Source organism: Pituophis catenifer, unplaced genomic scaffold (genome assembly GCF_029215685.1).
Source record: "Pituophis catenifer annectens isolate HBS135680 unplaced genomic scaffold, rPitCat1.0.hap2 SCAF_2, whole genome shotgun sequence".
Lineage (NCBI taxonomy): Eukaryota > Metazoa > Chordata > Lepidosauria > Squamata > Colubridae > Pituophis > Pituophis catenifer.
In genome coordinates, this window is record NW_027256882.1 from 110,715,678 (window position 1) to 110,739,185 (window position 23,508).

Consider the following 23,508-nt stretch of genomic DNA (forward strand, 5'->3'; position numbering starts at 1 on the left):
TTGTTTTCTTCCGGCCAAGTACCGAAAATTATTTTTCTAGAGCCATCTTTTATACAATACATAGACTCTGTGGCATATCTACATTTTCAACATATTCCTATATACATTCAAAAATTTGTAAGAGCTGGAACAAATACATTAAAACCCATGAGACCATCTATATATCTTCTCTCCCATAGGAGTTTCTTCATCCTACAAAATGTTTACTATTCCATATTTATTCTTCCCCTTCCCTCCCTCCCTATTCAATACAAGGCACAAAGAGTATACGTTATTTCTTACTTGCACAGACATTTAAATACCGTATCAAGCTCAGAAAATTATATTTTTTTATACTGCACACTAGCTTTATTGCTAAGTGTGCTATTTACAAGTTAGGTTACAAAGAAAACTTATTGTTTAATTTAGAAGGAAAAAAGCAACAATTTTTGAAAAAAAAATCCTTGAGTTTACATTTTTTTAAAACTTAAAAAGCATAAACCTGCCAAAATGTTTGGCATTTTACTAGATTTTTTCTTTGCAAAAAACATTTTGCTCCTACATAAGTTATATAATCTGGTCCTAGATAAACTTAATTTTAAAATAAACATGTAGCCATTACATTTATGCCAGAAGCAGATTTAGATCTACAAGGTTTATGCTCCAAAATGCCATTAAGCATTTTATATCATGCTTTCACTTACCTTACTACATTGTTATAAAAACAAAATCAAAAAAATAATGGAACTTAAAACTGTGTTTTATATAGCACTAAACTCACATGCAGACCAGAATTAATTCTACAATGTAAGTAGTTCATGATGCAGGCAGAGCTCTGATCAGTGTGATGGGATAAAATGATGTCTGTTAAATTTTTGATGTTGGTATTCGCAGCCCAACAAGTCCTCCTGTAGGATCTCCTTCTGCTGTTTTTTCTAAAACCTGGTTCACAAATTCTGAAGTTTGTCCAGATACCGGCTGTCCTGGAGAAATGAGTAAAAACACATCTTCAGAATATTACTAAGAATTTATGTGTCCCTTGCTCTTTATTACAAATTTAAGTTGTGCCAGTGTTAATAAGATCAAACATATTTTCATGTAAAGAATTTAAAATCTGATTCCATTCATCCAGAATAGTTTAAAAAGATGACGGATGAACAATGACAAGCTGAATATATATATGTAATACATGATAAAGTTGAGTAAGCAGCAAGATTGCAGAGAAGAATATAGAAGAAACTGTCTGTAGTTGTTAGGTAACTTGAGGCTAGTTTAATCAATAATGAGGTCAGATAAATCTTAGTACACATTGTTTATAACCTTCAAATCTATGTGTAGTGCTATACAATTTTTTATTAGGAAATCATAATCTAAATCAGAGTAAGTAGCTACATTCCTATATGCAGGCTTTTTGTTTTGCCTGGTATATATCCAACCCAAAGAGAAAGGTAAAAAAAAGTCAGTGAATAAATTATGAGACCACCCTACAGGGAGAGAGCTTAACTTAGGTGTCTTCTAATCAGCTTTCTTTAAATTAAAATCTGTACATTATGGACATTCTCTCAGTGTATACAAATGTAAATGACAGAAAAGAGAAAGAATAATTTTAAGACTGGTAATTGGTGATCTCTTGAATGAAAGGGAAGATATACATCAAGGGTAGAAGATGATGTGTGCTATCTCAGCAACCAGATCCGAGTTTGGTTTGAATCTGTTGAGCTTGAAGAACTGGACACCGTCCTGCCGACTGTGAGCTCAGCCATCTGCTCTTTAGATCTGGCTTGTCAAAGGATCCTGGTGTGTGTGTGTATGGGTGTGTGTGTGTGTGTGTGTCTTATGATTGGGTTCTAGCAGTGCCATGGGGGTCTGAATGGGGAACAACAGGCTTACCTGAACCCTAGCAAAACTGAATCATATAGAGTTTGGTGCCTGCCAGTTTTAGGATTATGCCTTTGTAGCTTCATGCTTTGACCAGTTACATCCATTCCTGGATCATGCAGGGGCATGTGAGCAGTGCTCAGTGCTCACAGGTACTCATGCCCTAATCACTTCCAGATTGGATTACTGTAATGAGCTATACATGGGTGGGACTACCCCCCCCCCCCCCCGAAGAGTATCCAGAAGCTTCAGCTGGTGCAAAGTGCAGTAATGTGGGCAGTTATGTGTACTAAAACAAATGTTACATATCTGCTCTGTGAGCTGCATTTTTGCCAGTCTGCTTTCGGATCCAATTCAAGATGCTGTATTTTGATCTTTAAAACTCTTTATGACATGGGGCCAGGTTATTTGAGAGACTGTCTCCACCAATTACATCTGCTCATCCCATCAAATCTGGCAAGGCAGACATCTTGCAGGTTCTGTTACTCAGGGAACTATATTTGGCAGGCCTGAGGAGGCAAGCCTTCTCTGCTATGGCTCCCTCCTTATAAAATGTTCTTCCCCCTGAAGTGATTCAGCTCCATCCTTCCTTTATTTTCTGGAAGTCCCTCAAGACCTGGCTTTATCATCAGGTCTAGGGGGTCTCAAGAGGCCAGTGAGGTTTTGAGGTGGCGCAAATCTCTCGTGTGTTTATTATGACTATGCTTGATATTTATTATTTTAATACGTTTTTTGCTATACGCCACCCAGAGTCTCCTTTTATGAGATGGATGGCCATATAAATTTCATAAATTAGATAACTAAAATCAGTATTTTCAAAATTTAGAAATACTAAAGCAGGAGCACTATTTTGATTTTTTACTCCTTATAAATAATACTGTGTTTGTTGTTCACTTACCAAGAGTGTCTTTAATAAGTACATCAAGTTTCTGACTCATATTTGTTACTCTCTCATCTTTAGGACTCTGCACTCTGTTCACAATTTCTTGTTTGATAGAATTGATCACAAACAGTAAGTTATCTGCAAAGAGATCAAGCAATATAAGTCCTCCTTACTGCAATTTTTCTGAAAAGGAAGAATACATCTATTATGTAAAAGCAATTTTATACCATTCTTCCATCTGAAATTTCCATATTGATATAAAATAACTAATAAAACTACATTAATACTGAAGACAAAACTCATAAAAAGTAATACAGAAAAAAAGGTAAACTGAAGATTGAAAGGTAGAAAAAACATTTAAAGAAAAAATCTTTGTATGTAACAAACAAATGGATGCCAGACAAGACTCTGGGGGACACCCTAAACTACAGTAGTGGCCAAAATTGTGGAAACCTTTTGGGAAAAGTGTATTTTTGAGGTTTGATGGCTAATAACACCACTTCTTTTGGAGTTTCAAGAAAGTCATATTCCACTGCTGGAATGGCCTGGGAATAGCCCAGATTTTAACCCAATTGAAAATCTATGGAGCCGGCTAAAGAAACCTGTTAGTCAGAAGCGACCCAGCAATAAAACCCAGTTAATAGAAGCAATCATTCAATCTTGGTTTCACATTATAACAGCTGCAGAACTAAAAGGCTTGGTTCACTCCATGGGAAGACATTGTAAGGCTGTAATTCATGCTAAAGGTGATCCAACTAAGTATTAACTGACAAGGTGATAATTTTTGTATATCACATTTTTTCTATGGTGATAATTTTTGTATATTTTCTATGTGTTTCATTTTTCTTCTTTATACTGTAACTGCTATTCTAATAGCAAATCCTTCATAAAAGTTATTGCATTACAGTCTTGATTAAATTATCTTTCCATTGATATATAATTTTATGGTACTACTCCCTCCCAAAAGTGGTGTTATTAGCTAGTTTTAGAAAATACACTTTTCCCAAAATGTTTCCACAATTTTGGCCACTACTGTACAATGCACTCTTCTCCCTAGTTTCTCATCAAGCAATGTGGCAAACATTTCAGATTGTTAAACCTTTTAATGTCTACAAAACCACAATAACTTTACCAAATACCTTGTGAATTATCCATATAGACCAGGTTTCAGATAATTATCATACTTCAAAACAGTTTCATCAATCAGCACTCTTGAAAGATTTAATAAGGTATCCTAATTTTGATAAATTGAAACTGAGTACGTGTAGTACTTTCAAATACAAGACAGCTGTTTTTTTTCTTCTTACCATATTCAGTATTGAGTCCCCAAAGTTTAACTTTGTTGGCTTCATACTGAGCTTTCTTTTTCAGTCGGCAAGCCCTGTGATGTTGAGAAGGAAAAGAATTGAAGGTGAGATATTGTTCCTGTTGTTCAGACCACTCGTCACACAAATAATCAGAGGTTCAAAATATTAGATGTTACCAAGCAGTACACCCAGACTATAATTTCTGATTCCAGCTCTCATTTCTCCTTTAGCTAATAAAATGATTCCTCTGTGATTATTTATTTATTAAACATATTTCTATCCCATCACAATCAAGAGACTCTAAGGCATTTACATTTAGCAAATAATATAATTTAAAACATGTACAGTACAATCTTAAAAACCAACTGTCATAAATAGAAATAAAAAATGACATTAAAACAAATACTATAAAACAATACTATAAAAATTTAAAAACAAAAACAAAATTGATAACATCTTACCATCAGTAATACACTTAAAAGTAAAGCATTTTGGCTATACACAGCAGGCAATTATGATCAGAGACTCTTCTAATGTGCTATAAGAGGTGTGAGGCAAGAGAGTAAGGGAGAATTTTAACTAAGGAAGTACGGAAGAATTTAATGCCCTCAGTCACCATGAGTTGGGCTGCCATATACATTTGTTAAATAAATTTGCATATGATTAGACTTAACCAAGCCATCAGATACAAAGCTGTCACTTGCAGAATAACTTTTCCTTTTTCAATATATCAGTCTACAAATGCTTGTCAATAGGAATATAATAATAATTTATCAAATTTGTATACTACCCAATACTTAACTACCCAACTCTCAGTGGCTCACAACTATCAATATATATATATATATATATATATATATATATATATATATATATATATATATATATATATATATATATAGAGAGAGAGAGAGAGAGAGAGAGAGAGAGAGAGAGAGAGAGAGAGAGAGAGAGAGAGAGAGATAGATAGATAGATAGATATAGATATAGATATAGATATAGATATAGATATAGATATTATATACATGCATGTATACAACCCAAGCATACAAACACAAAACATAAACAGGGAACAAACAGAATTGCTAATGCTATATTTATTCAGGAAATTCTTACCTAGAGGCAAGTTTATTTTTTTCTTTCCTTGATCTTGGTCTTGCTGTTAAGGGAAGTTCACTGACAGGGGTCAAATCGCTAATTACTTTATTCAGTTTCCTAAGTTCATTTCCAATTTGTAGCAGTTTTTTAGGGTTAGGTGTCAGATCTTCTACATCAGTCCTTCGTGACTTTTTAACAGCATATTTTCCTGTTTAAATATATACAATCATAATAGGTTGCAAATTTTCATTCAATTTGAATATACACATTTAAATTACAATGCTTATTGTACATTGGTGTTTATTTGCCAGCACTGTATCTCATATAATACAACTAAGAAGTCTATGTGAACTTTAAACAACTTACAAAACATGTTAGAAGTAATACTAGGCAAAAATAAATAAATAAATACCATGCTGCAGGTGCACAACGTATAGTTAGAAAATCAGTAATACATCTGTTTATTTTAGATTATATCACATTTAATTTAAAGCATTTTTGATAAATGTTGATGTAACTAATGACAATTGCTCTAACCAATAACATAAAAAGTATCATTTTCATTTCTCTCACCAAGTTTAATGTCTACAAATGCAGACCATTACAAGTAGTCCTTGACTTACAACCTTTCATTTAATGACCGTTCGAAGTTGTAACAGCACTGAAAAAAGTGACTTATCACCCCTTTTTCACACTTACAACTATTGCAGCATCCCCATGGTCACACGATCAAAATTCAGACCCTCGGCAACTGGTTCGTATTTACAATGGTTGCTGTGTCCTGGGGTTGCATGTTCACTTTTAGCAATCTTCTGATAGGCAAAATCAATGGGGAAGACAGATTCACTTTACCAACCATGTTACTAATGTAACAAATGCGATAATTTACTTAACAAGTGTGGCAAGAAACATTGTAACATGGATAAAACTCACTTAACAACTGTCTCAGTTAGCAACAGAAAGTTTGGGCTTGATTATAGTTATAAATTAAGGACTACTCATAATGCATTTCCTGGAAAGAGGAAGATGAAAACAAATTTTGCCGAAGTGTCACAAATGATACACAAACTAGGAAAGAAATGTTTCTAAGTTGCAAAAGCAAATTGTTTTATAACTCCTTCCTTCTCCTACAATTACTTCAATAAATTAATGGAATGGTGAATAAAAGTTGCATATTTTATTTAAAAGAAAGTTATGGTGAGGAAATTTTAGAATGCTACCAACATATATTCATGCACATTTCAATGCCTCCAAAACCCAACACAACGTTAACCCAACACATATTAAACAGGTTTGAAATGACTATACACCTTATTTAAATGATACAGGAAATTCTGACAAAACTTTAAGAAGTGTGCCATGCACCTATACACAGCGGCTCTTACCATGATGTAATCCGTTCTTCTGATACATGTTGCTTGGTAAGGTTTCTCGATTCCACTCAGAAGGCCTTAACATTCTCTCCTGCTGTGATGGCGTCAATTGTTCACTATATTCCCAGAAGTATCTCCGCTTGCCTCTTTTTCGACAAGATATTGCAGACATTTCTTTCAAATCTTCTACAGAATCATTTTCAAAACCTAAACATTTATAAAGTTGTACTTTTATAGAGCCTGTCCAGAGCAAATGGATCAGAGATAGGTAGAAGAGAGTATATCAAAAGTAAGGGTAAAGGGAAAATGAGACTTTAAACTTTGACAATTTCTGGCAGTGTTCAATTTTTTTCTCCCAATTGCCGACAGAGAATTTATCAGATGACTAATGGACAAAATTGGGATGATGGCATAGGACTTTTCCAGAGCATCTATAAACCATTTTGTTCTTAAGCAGAACCTGGAAGTTCTTTACCGGATTGTCTCCTCAACTAATGGTCTCTTCAAATCAGCATTCTACCTCTTTGATTTTAGAAAGTCAAAATGATCACTGATTTATTACAGATATAGAGTGCATAATCAGATACAGATAAAAGTATGCATTAGAGTTACAGAGTAATATTATATTACATTATATGCATATATATTTTTAGCTTCCATATTATGCTTTAAACCAGCTGTCCCCAACCTTTCTGGCTCTAAGGACCAATTTTTTGGAAGACAAATTGTCTTCCATGGACTGGAGGGGGGGGGCGGGATAGCTTCACATATGTAACCTAGATCCTTCGCATGTGCAGATGAAGCTTCACTCGCCTGCTCACTGCTTGTGCAGCCTGGTTCCCAACAGGCTGTGGACTGGTACCAATCCACGGACTGGGGGTTGGCAACCACTACTTTAAACAAAGAGTGAAATATTACTATTCCAAATCATCCTAAATAGGCATTTTTCTAATCTCATATTAAAATAGGCACCTGGCTTCCCAGACCAGATATGATTTTTTTCCCACAGAAGTCATTTGTACTTGTGTCTGTTTATGCTCATAGGAAACAAATGTTAAGATAGAATGTTAGATAGATACACCCATGAATTGTTTATATTAGGCTATGCAATGGAAAGAATAAAACATCACTTGATGGACAACAAGAAGCAGTGGCATTTATTCATTAGAATGATCAACACCATTTCCGGAAAAACTTTTATATAGATCATGCAAAAAAACCTACGCCTCTAAATGGATGTTTGACAGGCTGTTATATATATTGTTGATGATTTACAGCTTATCTTAAAAGCAACCTACACTGCTCAGGGCCTCCCTCTTTGAGGGAGGTGGGTGGTTTAGAAATATGAAATATAAATAAAACAAACCTCACCAGTGTTGTATAAGACATTAAATTACAATACTACACTGTTGCAGTCTAGACTGTGTTTCTTTTGGTTACATTAAGCAAGAAGTTATTTGGCTAAAAATTCATTTTCAGTTTGAGAATGTGTAATGCTTTTAAGAACATCAAGCATCACCAAGAAGAGCGGTTTAATAGTTTGTATCTAGATCACATGAGTTTAATTACCTGGTTCAGAAAATGTATCACTGATGTCATCATCTTTATCGTCCTCATAATCCTCCTCTTCATCATTTTCAGATAGTTCGTGCTCACTTCCAAAGCCTTCATCGTGATCTTCATCTTCCACCTCTTCCTCATCATCTTCATCCTCATCAGGATCAGCTGCGCCTGCATGATCAGCGGAGCCATCACTGACAAAAAGAGAATAATTATGCTCTTCTTTTTTCTGTGAAGGGTCTGACACTGAGGTGCTAGCAGAGAGGTTGCTCTTCTCAGCAATAAGTCCTGGAGCTTCCTGGGGTGGCGTGAGGAGCAGAGCCTGAGTCTCTTTGAAAGGCAATACAGGAGCACTGTGATTCTGAAGGGGGTCAATTCCTTTCTGCTCTTGTCTCTTTGCTACAGCTCCACAGTAGCAGGTGTTTTCTTTTGCAGCATCAGCATTTGCCTGGCTCAGAGTGGACCTGTTCTGGTGCACTGGATTTATCTTCACTTTTGCCTTTTTAACATAATCCTTACATTCAATGTGAATATTCACTTTCTCATTATTGTACATATTGGTCTTAACCATGATTTGTGTGCTTGAATTGGCCTTGCTTGCTTTCTGAGCAAACTCAGATAAAGGTGCTTCAGCCTGAGCAGTTTTTGATGAACAAACTGGGGCGGCTGCTCTTGTAATTTTCTTGGTTGGCAGAGACGTTAATTGGGTTTGTTTTGCATTGAACAGCAACTCTGAATAGCATAGTGGATCTGAGACAGGCTGAGAGTCCTCACTGTTGAGCTGAGCCAGAGTTGGAGTTTTACTTATTACCTCTTCATCTTGATACGGGCTTGAAAAATCATCAAGACCTAAATAGTCTACCTCTTTTGTTCCCCAAATGTCACAGCTGGTTAATTTTGTATACTTTGTTAAATCTTCACAGTAAGTATCCCACTGATCCCAATTAGCAGGGAAAGACATTTCAGTATCCAAAATCTCAGTAAGAGTCTCTAAATTCTCAAATTCTTTACAGTCCTCTACAGAAAGGAGATTGTCCCTGGAACTCTGTTGGCAATCCATTCCTCTGTCCTATTAAAGTAAATAGACATAAGCATATCAATAACAGTTAATTCATTTTCTATCCAGATTCTTACCCCATCAGCCAGCTAAGACCCAAAAAAATTAATAATATCAGGTGCATCTTGAAGGACATATTATATAAAGCGTGTTAAAGCAGTAATCCTAAAGTAAGTTGCATTGAATCCAGTGGGTTTACCAAATGATCATACAGTCCTATGCTGTGTATTGGTTCTGAACATTTTGGGAGTTTGGAGAGTCAATGATTCCTATGCTTATCTCAGTGCTTACCCTGCCAATAGGAACACCCCATCAGTTCTAGTATCTTATAGACTATTCCTTTCTTTAAAACTCAAGAAGACATGGTCCATGGCACTGAATGAATCAGAACAAGAGACAAAGTGGTAAGAAGTCCATTCTTTCTCTAATTAATCCCATAACATTCAGATTTTGAAGTGCTTTATTTTAATTATATATTAAATGTATTAGAATATGTTTAAAATGGGCATCATCCCAAATGATCAAAATACTGAATTAATCTTCGAACCAGGAAAGACCACAAGTTTGGAACTATGTGTTTTAGAAAAAACTGAATAAAAGCATGTATGATATAATTTAAAAATGTACACATGACAGAGGTAACAGATAAGGCTTTTGGTCTGATCCAAAGGAATCTTCTCATGAATTTTTAGTATCCACCATATAAAAGTCTAATACACATACATACATTTACTCACTCACAGATACACACATATTTATATCACCCCCATTATAATACAGCTCAAACATGTAAAAAAAGTCAGAATTAAAACAGTTTTTACAAAAGTATAAAAATCAAATTATATGATATACGTATTACTATTTCAAAGGGTAGCTTCACCTAAATTTGTTTAGGAACAAGAAATATGCTTCATGCAATTATAGACAAATGAATGCAGCTTACCAATTCATACATGAAATCTGGGTCAGAATTATTAGCCAGGAGATCTGTGCTGATCAGAGTCTGTTCCGAAAACATGTGGCTTTGAAAGGCATCTCCAAATGGAGGGTCCATTCCACTCACACTGGGCTATAATAAATTAATATTCGTTTGGAACTTAAAACATCTCTTTTTTATTATAAAACAAAACAAAAATATCAATCCTTCAAACACTCTATCTTTTCCTTTTTTTTCATTCTTACAATGCATTAAGAATAAACATTTGAACTTAACAACCTTTTAGTATTTTCTACATATATGGTGTTATGATTCTGGCTGACTTCATGAGATGTGCTAAGCCGATTTTGTTGAGTTTGGTTTAGCATTTTTCTGAACCCATCATTATTTTTGTCTGTGAATCCAGCTACTGTCATTTATTCAATAAAAATGATTAAAACAAACGATGGGTTTGCAGAAGGCGCGATCTCTACGTCTTTCTATCCTATCTACAATATTTGAAATTAAATAAATGTGTACTGTAACCATCTAAACTTCTTACTTTTATTGGTAATAAAAATTATCTTTTCATAACGTAATGGTCAGAAGAGATAGCAAGTTCTACATGCCTTCTTGCTTGTTCTACTTTGGAGTTCTTTCCCAAGAACATATATTCCTGTTTTAAGCAATCAACCAAAGAATATTGTTTTTTGGAAGAATAATGATACTACACTGGTAGATATCAAATTAGATACAATTCTTTTAAGCGGTTATTTTGCTTTTGAAACAGTATTAAAATTGCTTCGATAAGTGTATTGGGCATTTACCTGAGGCATTTCCAGGCCCAGATCCTCCAAATTCAATTCCAACTTTTTTGTTTTCCTTGCTTGCAAATTCTGTTCCAGCTTTTTTTCCGGGTTAATAGGCAGCATATAACTCATACAAAGCGAGTTGCAGATTTTTTGCTAGGAAAATGGTTACTTTGATTACTTGGAATATTTCTTTCTCTGGGGAATTTGTGCCTGAAATGAAAAGAAAACCATTAAGTGATTTTACATTAAATGCATGCTTAGTATCTTAGTCTTCATTTTTTGCTGCAATTATTTTTACACGCATCTCTACATTCTTTCTCTTCATCCTATCTTTTCATACTTTCTATTAACATAATTGCATAGATTTCAGAGGTAATTTGTAAAACAATTCTTTCCAAGCAGCTTCTATATAATCTTATATCCACTGGGATTGTGTTATGAGATTAACCTAATCAAATACTTTTCCACATAGGACTTGTACTTTCTATTCCTCCAGTTTTTCCATTTTCATTCTCTTTCACATTTTCTCTTTTTATCTATTGTCATATCTGAGTTATGTTTGGAAACAAAGAAATGGTCTGTGCAGCTGTTTAATATATGTTTCCTTCATCTAGCTCTGCTCTAAAACATAGTTTTGTATTCAGAACATTTGCAATGACTGTTTCTCAATTGTTTTCAAAGACAGCCCCACACTGTATGTAAACTGAACAATGTGTTACCAGGATATGGAATTGGTCCAGGAATCCTTATTTCAATATTCTAATTAGTATCAAAGTACAACCAGAGCATGGAACTGCTTCAGCCTAATGTTAATATTCAGATGAAGTATTTTAACATGGGCCAAATGTTTCTGCTTCTATAGTAATTGGTATTTTCTATGCTATGTCACAAGAAAGTAGATGGTCCTATGGATTCAGAAGAATTCATATTCATACACAAGAGAAGTTGCCTCTTATGACCTTACAGAGGCAACTATTTTGCTGATGACTGGCTATTTTGTCATTATGAAAGACAATATTTTAGTCCTAATTGTATAATTATTCCTAATATAATAGAATTACTTTTGGGCACATTATCCTAAATCATAACAGCATACTCATCTCTTTTTATAATATATAAAGCTATTTTTTCAAATGTAGGAAAACTTATACTTCCAAATGTAATTCAAATAAAATATGAAAATGATATTATGCTTATCTTACGAGATCACCTTCTGCTACCGATAGCCTCCCACCGGCCAGTACGCTCCCACAGAGAGGGACTCCTCAGGGTGCCGTCGGTCAAACAATGTCGACTGGTGACCCCCAGGGGGAGAGCCTTCTCTGTGGGGGCATCCGCCCTCTGGAATGAATTGCCCCGGGAGATACGGATGATCCCTGACCTACTCACCTTTTGCCATGCCCTCAAGACGTTATTGTTCCATCAAGCTGGGCTGGCCTAAACATTAATTTTGATGGGTTGCTTTTATCTTATTTTTTAATGATTCGGGGCCAAATTACTGAATATGTTTTTAAATTGCTTTTAAATTTTATATATGTGTTTGTTTTATTTTTGGGCTGTGTACCGCCCTGAGTCCTTCGGGAGAAGGGCGGTATAAAAATTAGATTAAATAAATAAATAAATATCAAATTTTCAAACATTGAATAGTTTCCATCCCAGTCTGTATTTGATTATGCAGAAATAGGTGATTTATCTGCTGCTATTATTTAATGTTTTATTACTACTGATTTCAACTTCATTTGTCAATGTTTTTAATGTCCCATGTTATGATTATGGTATTTTTGTGAAGTCTTTATTGTTCTACTACTGCTTATTATTGAAAAAAAATTATTTCATGGTATAAAATCCCTTAAAATAAGCAAACAAAAATTAAGCACATTAAACAGGGTGCCTAATTTACATACTAGGAACAATTTTATGTAACAATTCAGTGAAACATTAGCAGATTAAGATATACCAGAATAATAAAACAAAACAAATCCTAATAACTGTTATTTCTAATAATTTTTACCCTAAGGATCAGACTTTTTGTAAAGAATTAAACTTTCTTAGAATTTCTGCAACTGCATATACTGATGTAGATACGAATTATCAACACTGAAAAAGTTCTTAATCACAAGGATCCAGTTCAGTTAACTCAGCAGCACTACCAAGGAAGTGTATGTATTACATGTACTTATTTATTTATAGATTAGTAATTAACACAGATTTTACAGCTGTAGATTTGGTTTGATTTGATTCCACAAAGATCCGTTTATATTTGGTTCCAAAAAGATCCTTTGAAACACAAGGAAGACCAAATACAGCCACTGTCAGCCATTCAGTCCTATCCAACCCTTAGTCACTCTATGGATCCGCACTCTCCATGCCCCTCTGTCTTGCACTATCTCCTTCAGATCTGCTATGGTCATCCCAGTGTCATCCTTTATAGTGTTCAGCCAGCGGGTACTAAGGTGGCCCCTTCTCCTGCCGCAGATCTCTCCCAGCATGATTGACTTTTCAAATGAGTCAGCTCTCATGACATGACCAAAGTATAACAGCAGCCTTTGTTTGGCAATCTTGACTTCAAATGATATTTTTGGGGAGTTTGAGTCTAGACTTCTTTGTTATTTTTGCAGTCAATGGGATGTGTAAAATAGTTGCCTCTAGCACCACAGCTCAAAGGTGTCCATCCTTCTCCTATCTGCTTTTTTAGAGTCCAAATTTCACAGCCACAAGTAACAATTGGAAAAAAAATTGTGTTGACTGATCTGCATTTAATTGCGAGGCTGATGTCTTTATTCTTCCAGATGTTATTATGCCAGACGTTGCAGTTCTTCCAATTGCTATGTGCCTTCTGATCTCAGGGCTGCAGACACCAGTTTGATCGATTTTAGAGCCCAGAAAGATGAATTTCTTTACCTTTTTGATGGTCTCACTAATCTGCATTCTGACCTATGTGTTCTCTGCAGTTGTCATTTATCTTTTTTTTTCTTGACATTAAGGTGCAGTCTAAATTTTTCACTTTCATTCTTAATCTCAGAATTAGCCACTCCAGATCGTCCTTGCTTTCTGCAAGCAATGTTGTATCATCTGATATTGGAGGTTGTTGATAGTCATACCATTGATTTTAACCCCAATGGTAGATTCTCCAAATGTGCATTTCTCATAACTATTGGTGTGTACATGTTGAATAGGATAGGTGACAGGATTCAACCTTGTCAAGTATCTTTTCCAATTCTGAATCATTTTGTGTCTTCATATACCATTCCTGATCAGAGTACAATGACTGAATGAGCTGAATGTGGTGTGATGATATTCCAGTTCTTTGAGGCAGTTCCAAAGCTTGTCACGGTCAACACAGTCGAAGGCTTTTGTGTAGTCAATGAATACTGCACCTGTCTGCAACTCTGCATCTCTTCTTGGGCCTGTGCAGTTGGTTTAAAAATGCAGGCCTTTAAAAAACAGACAGGTGCTGTGTTCATAGTTCCCAATCCCCCAGTTGCATCACCTAGAGGAGGATTAAGGCTCCTGAGCAATACTGCATGTATTGCTTGTAATGTAAGAAAAAAGAGCAACATCTGATTTTTTTTGCTATGAGGAAAAATGAAAGATATAGGTCACCTTAATGTCCATTCACAATAATTATTGCAAGGAAAAATGACTAATTGTAGCACAGATTTAAGTCAAGTAGCAGTCCATCACCCTTTGTTCTGACTGCTCAAATTACCCTGCTTGAATCCTTTAAACTGCTTCAAACAGCTGAACAGAGCAGCATCCATCAGCCATCTAATTTTTCAATTTGCTTTCTATTTCTGCCTTCAATGGAAAATCAATAATTACAAACCACACCTAGATAATTTAGATTTGAAAAAAATGTTCTTTTTCTTTTTGAAATTTTAAAGGACTATAACAATTCTTTGCTCAAAACAAGGTTTTTTAGGCAAAACAAGGTTTTTTAGGTCCACATAATCCAAGAGAATGGGCAGAGAAGGTGAAACAGAGTTGGCCACATATCAAAACTGCACTAGAAAAAGCATCTAAGGCATATAAAACCTAAGAAGGAAGTTTTCATTTTTATAGTTCCGGAGTTCTTGCTTCCTTGATTTTTTTAAAACCGACTTCCAGAAGGTGGCCTTTCACACTCTTGAGAACAGTATTTATAGAAAGATTTTTCCTGTGTATAGCTTGGTGTACAGAACACAACACAAAGCAGACTTCAAATGCACACACAAAAAATAATTTCTCTGTTAATAGCTTTGATAAACAACTTTGGCATTCATGACAATTTTGCCAGATTACAAAAATTATGCATTATGCTATGTATCCTTACACACAATATATATAAACCTTTTATTACAGAATGATAACATTAATTCTGCTTGTGCATAATATTACTGTTGATCAATTATCATAGCCGACAATGAAAAGCTCATTTTTATGTCTTCCTTTCTCAACTTGTGGAGGGTCTCCACGTTCATTATAATATTGTTCTAGCTGCAATGGCACAAAGAATCCCTACAATCTCCTCAATCAATACATCCAGTGAATAAACATGACTGGAATTGTATCAAACACATCTAAAAGTCACCTAGATAATTCTATGTTCAAGCAGAAATATTCCAATTATTTTTAAACCCTTCTTAACGAAACTGAGAATTTATTGGTTAAGTAGCAGTCTGGAAAAACACAAGTGCAGTGTTGCTGAGATACAAATGTTGTGAAAATACTCTGAAAAACAGAAATGCTTTAACAATAAAACTGTTCAGAAAGACTAATTGTGAATTTACCCTTGTTCTAAGAAAAAGCACTAGCCATTTCCTCTAAAATATTTGAAACTTGGGATAGAAAGCAAAATAGAAACATGATCTGAAAATGAAAGGCTAGTATAGACTACTTAAAAAAAAAACTTGGACTTTTGTGTTATTGACTTTATTGACTTATCTACTTCTGCAGGCTTAATCAAGACATACCTAAGAAATCTAGCATCTATCAACTTAAGGGATCCAATCTTTACAGAGAAATATTTAAAGGAATTTTTCCCCAACCCAAGTAACTCAAACTACTCTGTAAATTGTTTCTTGCCACCCAATTGTATCCTGCTGCATCCAAGATTCAATTTTTTGAGAAAAGCTCCAGTGCTACTGACATGGGCATGTCAATGTAGTTTATTTGAAGATTTGCCGATGCTATCGTTGGATAATTTTATATTTATTTTCCAGTTGAGCCTTTGGGTCTCAGATTTCTGGTAACTTACCATGCAAATACTAATCACATCTATCCAATCAGCTTTTTTGCAAAATCAATTACTTAATGCTTATTAGATTCTCTTTTATGATCAGGCTAGTAGCTTTAAGGATAGAGTATTAGAGATAGGACAGAGTATTCCCCTTTCAGCTTTATGTAATTGACAATTCTGAATGTTTCTTGGTTTGGAAAGTTCCCTCTGAGTTTACAATTACTTGTGATCTAGTTATTTCTCTACTTGCTTTATCACCCCATCCCTCTAATAAATCAAACTGCAAATAGAAGAAAAGTTAGAGCAAGTTAAATGGAGCACATGTAAAACTCAGTACCTGCATTAATTCTGTGGCTAAATGATGGCATTTTGGAAGTTATACTGCTTTATTGAATTTGCATACCAACATGCCTTCTTGGAGTAATTTGAAATAAAATTACAAGTTGCATGTAAGTTTGGAACCCAACATTTATAATTTAATATAAAGGTCATTTATAGTAGTCTATTAAATATACAATGAATTGAAGATCTCTGGACATTGGTCTTATGACTTTCATAATTCATATCAATAGTGAGGAATGTTTGAAACTGTAATTCAGCAATGTCTAGATCACTTTGCCCAATCTACATGACCATGCCAGAATAGTTCAAATGTTTTTTTCCCCTCCAAGCAAAGTAGTGCAAATACTTTAATTGATAATGAATCAGATGAGGCCCAAGTATTCCTGCATACAACACCGCTGACAGAAGCACAAATATTTTGTATTATATGAAGCATTTGAGGTTCTATGATCCATAAATGATAGGTCTTCTGAAGACAGACAGAACTGTCTTCAACTGCTAAACATCTTATAATAATTTGTACAATACCAACTGGAATTTACATAACTCTCAGCATAGGACAGCTGTGATTTTTTCCTAAAACTAATACAAAGGTTTAGCTTATTTACTATTCTAAGTGCATCACAACTCCTAACGAAACACAGCAATCTCTTCACTACAGTATAGTGAAAATTTATAGCAATTTTGTAAGAAAACAGGCAGTCAATTTAGAGAAAAATTTACATTCAGTCCAATACAAATTTACTTTCAAAATATAATACTTGTGATTTGGGATTTCTTTTGGGTTGTAATGTCAATGCTCTGCGAGTTGTTTTCCTTTTCTTCACAGGAATTTTAAAATTTTAACTGCCTTAGCTTCTCCATTGTAAACATTGTTTAATACAGGGGACACATTTTTTTGTGGGAAAGGGAAAAGAGAACTAAGTGCATGTATGGAACACTCATCACAGGTATTGTAAAGTTAAAAGCTGAATGACATGTGTCAATATTCCACTACTGAAAAGCCTGACTAGTATATAAAGCAGGACTCAGATTTCTCCTCAGAATATGTAACTATACTGTAGGTACTTGTGCTTAGCTCTGGAGATATAGTCAATAGCTGCTGCAAAATTAAATAGACATTTACTGTCATAAAAGCCTTATTTTAAAATACATGGAAAGTAACGTCATTTAATTATATTGCAATTTTATTTTCCTTTATCGATGCTCTGGTCCTGTTCATTTTTGAAGTGCTGCCCTAAGTACACTACTTAAAAACAAACTCTAATCTTTGGCCCCCAGAGTTTGTGCATTCCTGAAATAAAACTGAAAGTTGAGGGAAAATATTTTTAAAAGAAAATATGGTTTTTTAAAAGATAAATAAAAGTACATATTTTTCAATTCATAATGCAAATTGTTAAAGCAGCTTGCAATTTATAGTGCAAATATTTTGTTTCATTCTATTCCTGCTTGACAGCTCTATGCAGCAATTAAAATAAAAGGGTACTCATGTAACTTTTATCCTCAGCAAATTTTTCTTGCATCAGTTCTTAATTTTCAATTCTAAATCAATATACTTGAGATCTTTCATTTAAGAAACAATGAATAAACTGATTTTTCATAAACTGGTTCTCCCTAGTTGCTTCACAGACTTGCTGTTTCCAAGCTCAGGATACGTTTGTTGTTGTAGGCCTAAGAGCTATCAGCCAAAACAAAGAGATTATTTTGTCATGAAAAACTCGTCAGTACAGCCTCACAATACAAACATAACATATTATAGATATACCATATAATGAATTTAAAAATAAATCTTCCTGTAAAAATAAGGATGTATCACAGATGAAGTAGGAGATTCGTCAATAAAGCATCCTTTATAAGGTCTGGCCTTTGTATAGTTACATTTTTATATTCTGCTCTGATTATGTGTACTGAAGCATCCCTATATCCATGCTATTACAAGATAAAGTTCTAGCAGAGGCAAATTTCTCCTGCACTCTTCCAGACCACAAAGAGTAAAAGAACTGAAAGTCCTACTTCACTGGTTCTTCAAAAATACTGAATTTTTCATGATCAGCACCCTAGAAGGGTTTTTCTACTTTCAAAAGTAATTGTTAATATAACTAGCTTAATCTCTGATTCATCAAATCTCATGTTGCCCGCTTATGTTTGAAGCTGAAGATTGCACCTGAGGTCTCAAGCCTTTGAAAGGTCAGAAAACATAATAGCCTGCATTAATGGATCACAAGTGGCAGAGACTTAAATAAACCAGGAAAACATACAAATTTGATGTAGTAGTTGGACAGTTAACCCACCTTATAATAAATTAAAGTTTTAGGAGAAACTTCCTAACAGTGAGGACAATTAACCAGTGGAATAGCTTGCCTTCAGAAGTTGTGGGTGCTCCATCACTGGAGGTTTTTAAGAAGAGACTAGACAGTCACATCCCAAGAAGGAAAAGCGGGGGACTTAAATTAAGCAACATCAGGCAGCAAGAGATTTCATAGTGCAAAGGAAGAGTTTGATCTTCATGTCTTGTTTTTGATTTAGAAACTGTATACCATATGCAACAATCAGTCTATTTTGTACAGTTGACAATAAAAAATATCGATGCAATTAAAAATTGATTAGCTTTGAATAATTTCTCTAGTTTTGCACTACAAATATAAAACATAATTTAACTTTACTAAATGAAAGTTTGTAAATTGAGGACTACTGTATACAATATTGTATTCTTTTCAATTATTTATTGGTGAAAATGTTTTGATTGTATTAGTTTAAAATTTACAAAAGAAATTGGATAATGGAAGTGCTGTTAATTCTTCTGGATGCTTTGGGGTTTTTGTATTACAGTATTAGCCCAGATATCTGTCTTGATCACCTAGCAAAGGTATATCTTTCAGATGCCATACAGCAGCAACTGTTTTAATCCTACTGAAAAATGTTTGGCGTACTAGAAAATTGTTTGATACCATATCCTTTGACATGCTACAGGTTCTATTTTGTCCCAATTATTATTTAAAATTTGAACCTGTTGGATAAATAATTGGGAACTGTAGAATGAGATGGCACCAATGTATTGATGATACCGGATTGGATACCTTAAAGTTCAGTGTATAAGTTTCAACCTTTTCTATACTCAGCTGAACATTATTCCATCCGTGGTAACATCATATTTAGAAGTCTACAGTACATGTTATATATTTATACATTTAAAGAGCCCCTGGAAACTTCAATTAATACAAAATGCAGCTAGATTTATATTACTGAGATTATAATCCAATAACAATGGAAAAATATGTGCTGGTTGGTAATTATTTTCTAGGTCAATTCAAGATTTAAATCTTTAAAACCTGAATCATGTAGGGCCTGAATAACAGTATGGTTGTTTTAGGATGAATATGTCCAATTTAAATCTGTAGCAGAATCATCACCTCTTTAAAAAGATGCAGAAAAAAATAAATTCCACAAACTGCAATCAAAACACAGTATCAAGCAGTGTTAAAATGCAATTAAACCAGACAATCTATTGTTTATCTCAAATAGTTCTACTTCTTCCATTCAAAATTCCACAACATAGGTCCTGCTTGTAAAGAAGTCCACCCCAGGTATCCACTAACCCATCTTCAGTGACCAGCTGAACAAAATGTCCTGTAATGAAGGACTTCCGTTCAATGGGCAGCCTGCATTTATCTTCATTGTCACTTCTCAAAGATGGACAGTCTACTATTTCTCAGCTAGTCATTTCTATCATCTACCTGGTAATAAATAGAAATCTGGCACTGTATTTGAACTGCACCCATTAACCCAGGGAAGGAAGTTATACACACAGCACAAAACAAAGCACGTCCTGCCTACTTTTTATTTAGTCTTCTTGCACTTTGGGGCAATGGTGGAGCTTACAACTTTTTCCTCTCTGCTATGAAAAAGGTGCCCAGCTTACTGCTTGCCAGTTCTACAAAACTGTATGCCCAATAGAGAGTTGTTTCTCAGCTGTTGTGGGTGATTTTTTCTTATCACTCCTCAAGTCTAATTGAGCGATTTCTTTAAATATTCCGGTGCTCGAAACTCGTCAATTCACATCACTAAACTGAACCACTAACACACCTCCCATCCAATATGGCCGCTCCACCAAACAGGACCGAAACACACTCTAACAAATTGTCGTTTCGCTCCGCCCTCCCTGTAAGCCTATTGGCTCGCTCTATTTCAAGGTCTGCCGCCATTGGGCGCGCCCGACGTCGTTCTTTCTGACTAGCGGCCTCTCTCAAGTTAGGATGACGCGACATGTAAACAAATCACTTTCTGGATGTTCCAAAGTAATCAGAACTCCGCCGGCCCACGCCAGCGCCCCCGAAGCCAAAGCGGGGAAGAGATCTGGGCAGACCTTTGCATCCCATCGTGGAAGTAAAAAAAAAAAATCAACATTTTTGTGCTGCAAAGTTTTTTTTTTTTTTTTTTAAAGAGGGAGAATAAGATACCTGTAGCCTATCAATGCGGGATGGGTGGGGTTTCTTCTTATTTTATTACAAACATTCGCATGCCTCATAGGAGGATCTCAGAGAAGAGGGGTCCGCACTAAAGTTGGGTAGCAATGGCGAATCTCAGATGCCTCCCTTTCCCTCCTTAGGGCTACAGCTGAACTTTGCCAACACCTAGCCTTGCAATGCATACAAGGACTCCTCACACGCCCCATCCAGTCACATTCAGCATTGCAAAACTGAAGGGAAAGGTTTTCTCTTTTCCCATCAATGCCTGCTCTGTGTGAAGCACACTTTTTTGGGGGGGGGTGGAGGGGACAATCCCACCGCCAATCACTTGCCGGTATTACTACCCAGCATGACAACCAGGAGGGTCGAGCCAGATAACCTTGTTTCGCTTCCTTCCCCTGTAGATTAAGCCGGGAAATAATATTGGGGTGACTACACCGGGCCGACGTGTGCAAGACTTCGTCTGTGAACACGATTTGAAACCTATCAGATTCTTCGAACACTTGTCTCTCTCACCATTTCGTCAGCTGTCCTCAACAGTGTTTACAGGTTTTTCTCATTAACAAAAAATAAAAATAAAACCCCGAGAGCATATTTTTGTCGGTACACCCAAGACAGGCAAACTCTTCTGAAATGGAAAAACCAATGGAACCAAACCGAATCGCAAGACTGGAGCGTGCTCTTTATAATAAGTGAAAGAGTTTTCCTTCAAATGTCCAACTAGTAAAAGGAAACATGCCAAAAGTCTGCACAAAACAAGAATAGCTAGGTCTCCTTCCTACGGTTACCCCCATCTCTCTCCTTCCTACGGTTATAAACGAGTTAAATCCCTTTTTTGGGGGGAAAAGGAGGTTAAAATGAAAAAAAGTTCCTTACAAAAAACAAAGCACTAAATTCATTCCAAGGACTCAAATGCCGATGTCTGCCTAGCCTAAAAGGTCCCTCCTTCAGTTTTACACGGAAAAAGGAGCCTTAAAAGAAACCTCCGGGCTCCTCTGCAGTCTGAAGAGAAAGGCAGACAAGCAAGCAAGCACACGCCCCCTTCCATGTCCCTTTCCACCCAGGGCGAGCGCTCGAAGAACACGGGCATTGCTCTCTCCCCACACCCTAGGATTGCAAAAACGGGGTGGGAAACCCCCCCACCACCCTTTTTTATCTTAACTTTAAACAAACGCGGCCCCATTTGCCCTAAAAAACTATCCCTTCCGCCGATAGTTCTCAATGCGGTGGCCCCCGGATCGCCTTTCCCCCAAAGCCACGCTGCAGAAGGACAACACCTTTCGCTGCCGCCTCCACGAAAGATGACCTCGACCGTGCCGTTCTCGGCAGCCTCCATCCTAAATCGCCCTTCTCCCTCTTCCTCCCGCTGCCCCCGGGCAGCAAGGACCATCGGCGCCTCCCTCCCGCCAGAGCCGCCGCATCCTTCCGCCCGCCGAAGGGCTTCCCGGCTCATGCAACCTGCTGGGACCGTCGCTCTGGTCGTCCCCGTCCGCCCCCCCCCTCCTCCCGCCGCTCCTCTTCCGCCCCGACGCGGGGCCACGGAGCCCCCCAAACTTCTCTCTCCCTCCCTCCCTCCTCCTCGGTCGGCGCTTCAACGGCTTCCCATCTCCCTTGGTGGCTCCTCACCTGGGGCCCCGACCCAGCGGGGGGATAGAGGACGTCTCACTTCTGGTCCCAGCTTCTACTGGGGCTATAGCTCTGGCCCGGCCCCTCCATGCCGCTCTGGGGTTTGTTTTGTTTATGTCCCTTCCTGACGGATTCCCGGAAATCGCGTGACTCGCCCCCATCACGTGGCCTTTAAAAAACGGGGAGGGAAGGGGGAGGGGGAAGGGCGAGCACGGCCAAGTCGAGGCAGAAAGCGAGGCGTCGAGGCCTCCAATCAGAAAGCCCGCGGTCGAGGACCAATCAGCGGCCGGAGAAGGCGGTCTCCCCTCTCATGTGACGGGCCGAAGGGCGAGGGCGGGGAGAAAGGAAGGTTTCTCGCTCACCTGACGGGGACGGCGGCGGGAATTCAACGGGGGAGGGTGGGGTGGGGTGAAGACCTATAGCAGAGCTTCTAATTGCAAAGTAGTTGCACTGGCCGCTCCCAGCTGATTTCTAGTGATCTCTAAATTGTCTCCAGTCTCGCCAGATCTTGCAGGTGGAGGAGAGCTGCAATCCCGACAACTCGTGTGTGTGTGTGTGTGTGGGGGGGGGACACCGAGTCGATCGTGCAACCTTACTTAATTCAGAATGAATGATGATGATGTGTCATCCTAGAAATTGACACTAATCCTTTAAAATACAGAGATGCGGAAGGATGCATAGTCCTGCTACTTTGCAGGTACTTGGTGAGGGTCAGAATGACAGTCCTCAGGGCCTGCTCCTTGTGCAACTATCTTCAACTGCACAAGTACTGGCTGCAGGATTAAGGGTCTAAAATGGGATCTGAACTACTGAAAGCAAATTACTGCTCTGTGGTTGCAAAATCATTTAATTCTAATAAAAAACCCCCTACAAATAGATCCCAAGGAAGCATTGTCTTTTCCAAATGGTTCTCTAAATCCTATCTAACATGGGATTGAGTCATTTGTAGTTGACTAAAGTTGTAGTTGTATTCTAATCAGGGAGTCCTTAATT

At 36.7% G+C, this 23,508-nt stretch overlaps 1 protein-coding gene across 1 annotated transcript; it reads right to left on the bottom strand.

Annotated features, from left to right (window-relative positions):
- Positions 1 to 846: 846 nt before the first annotated feature.
- CREBRF (CREB3 regulatory factor) lies at positions 847 to 22,554 on the bottom strand. Its single transcript, XM_070933961.1, has 9 exons — positions 22,516 to 22,554; positions 10,879 to 11,073; positions 10,079 to 10,204; positions 8,088 to 9,147; positions 6,531 to 6,725; positions 5,164 to 5,353; positions 4,048 to 4,121; positions 2,756 to 2,878; positions 847 to 962 (listed from the first exon to the last, which is right to left on the bottom strand). Exons 2-9 carry the CDS (start codon positions 10,990 to 10,992, stop codon positions 847 to 849), a joined length of 1,998 nt encoding a protein of 665 aa, XP_070790062.1. The 5' UTR covers positions 10,993 to 11,073; positions 22,516 to 22,554.
- Between the last annotated feature and the right edge of the window lie 954 nt (positions 22,555 to 23,508).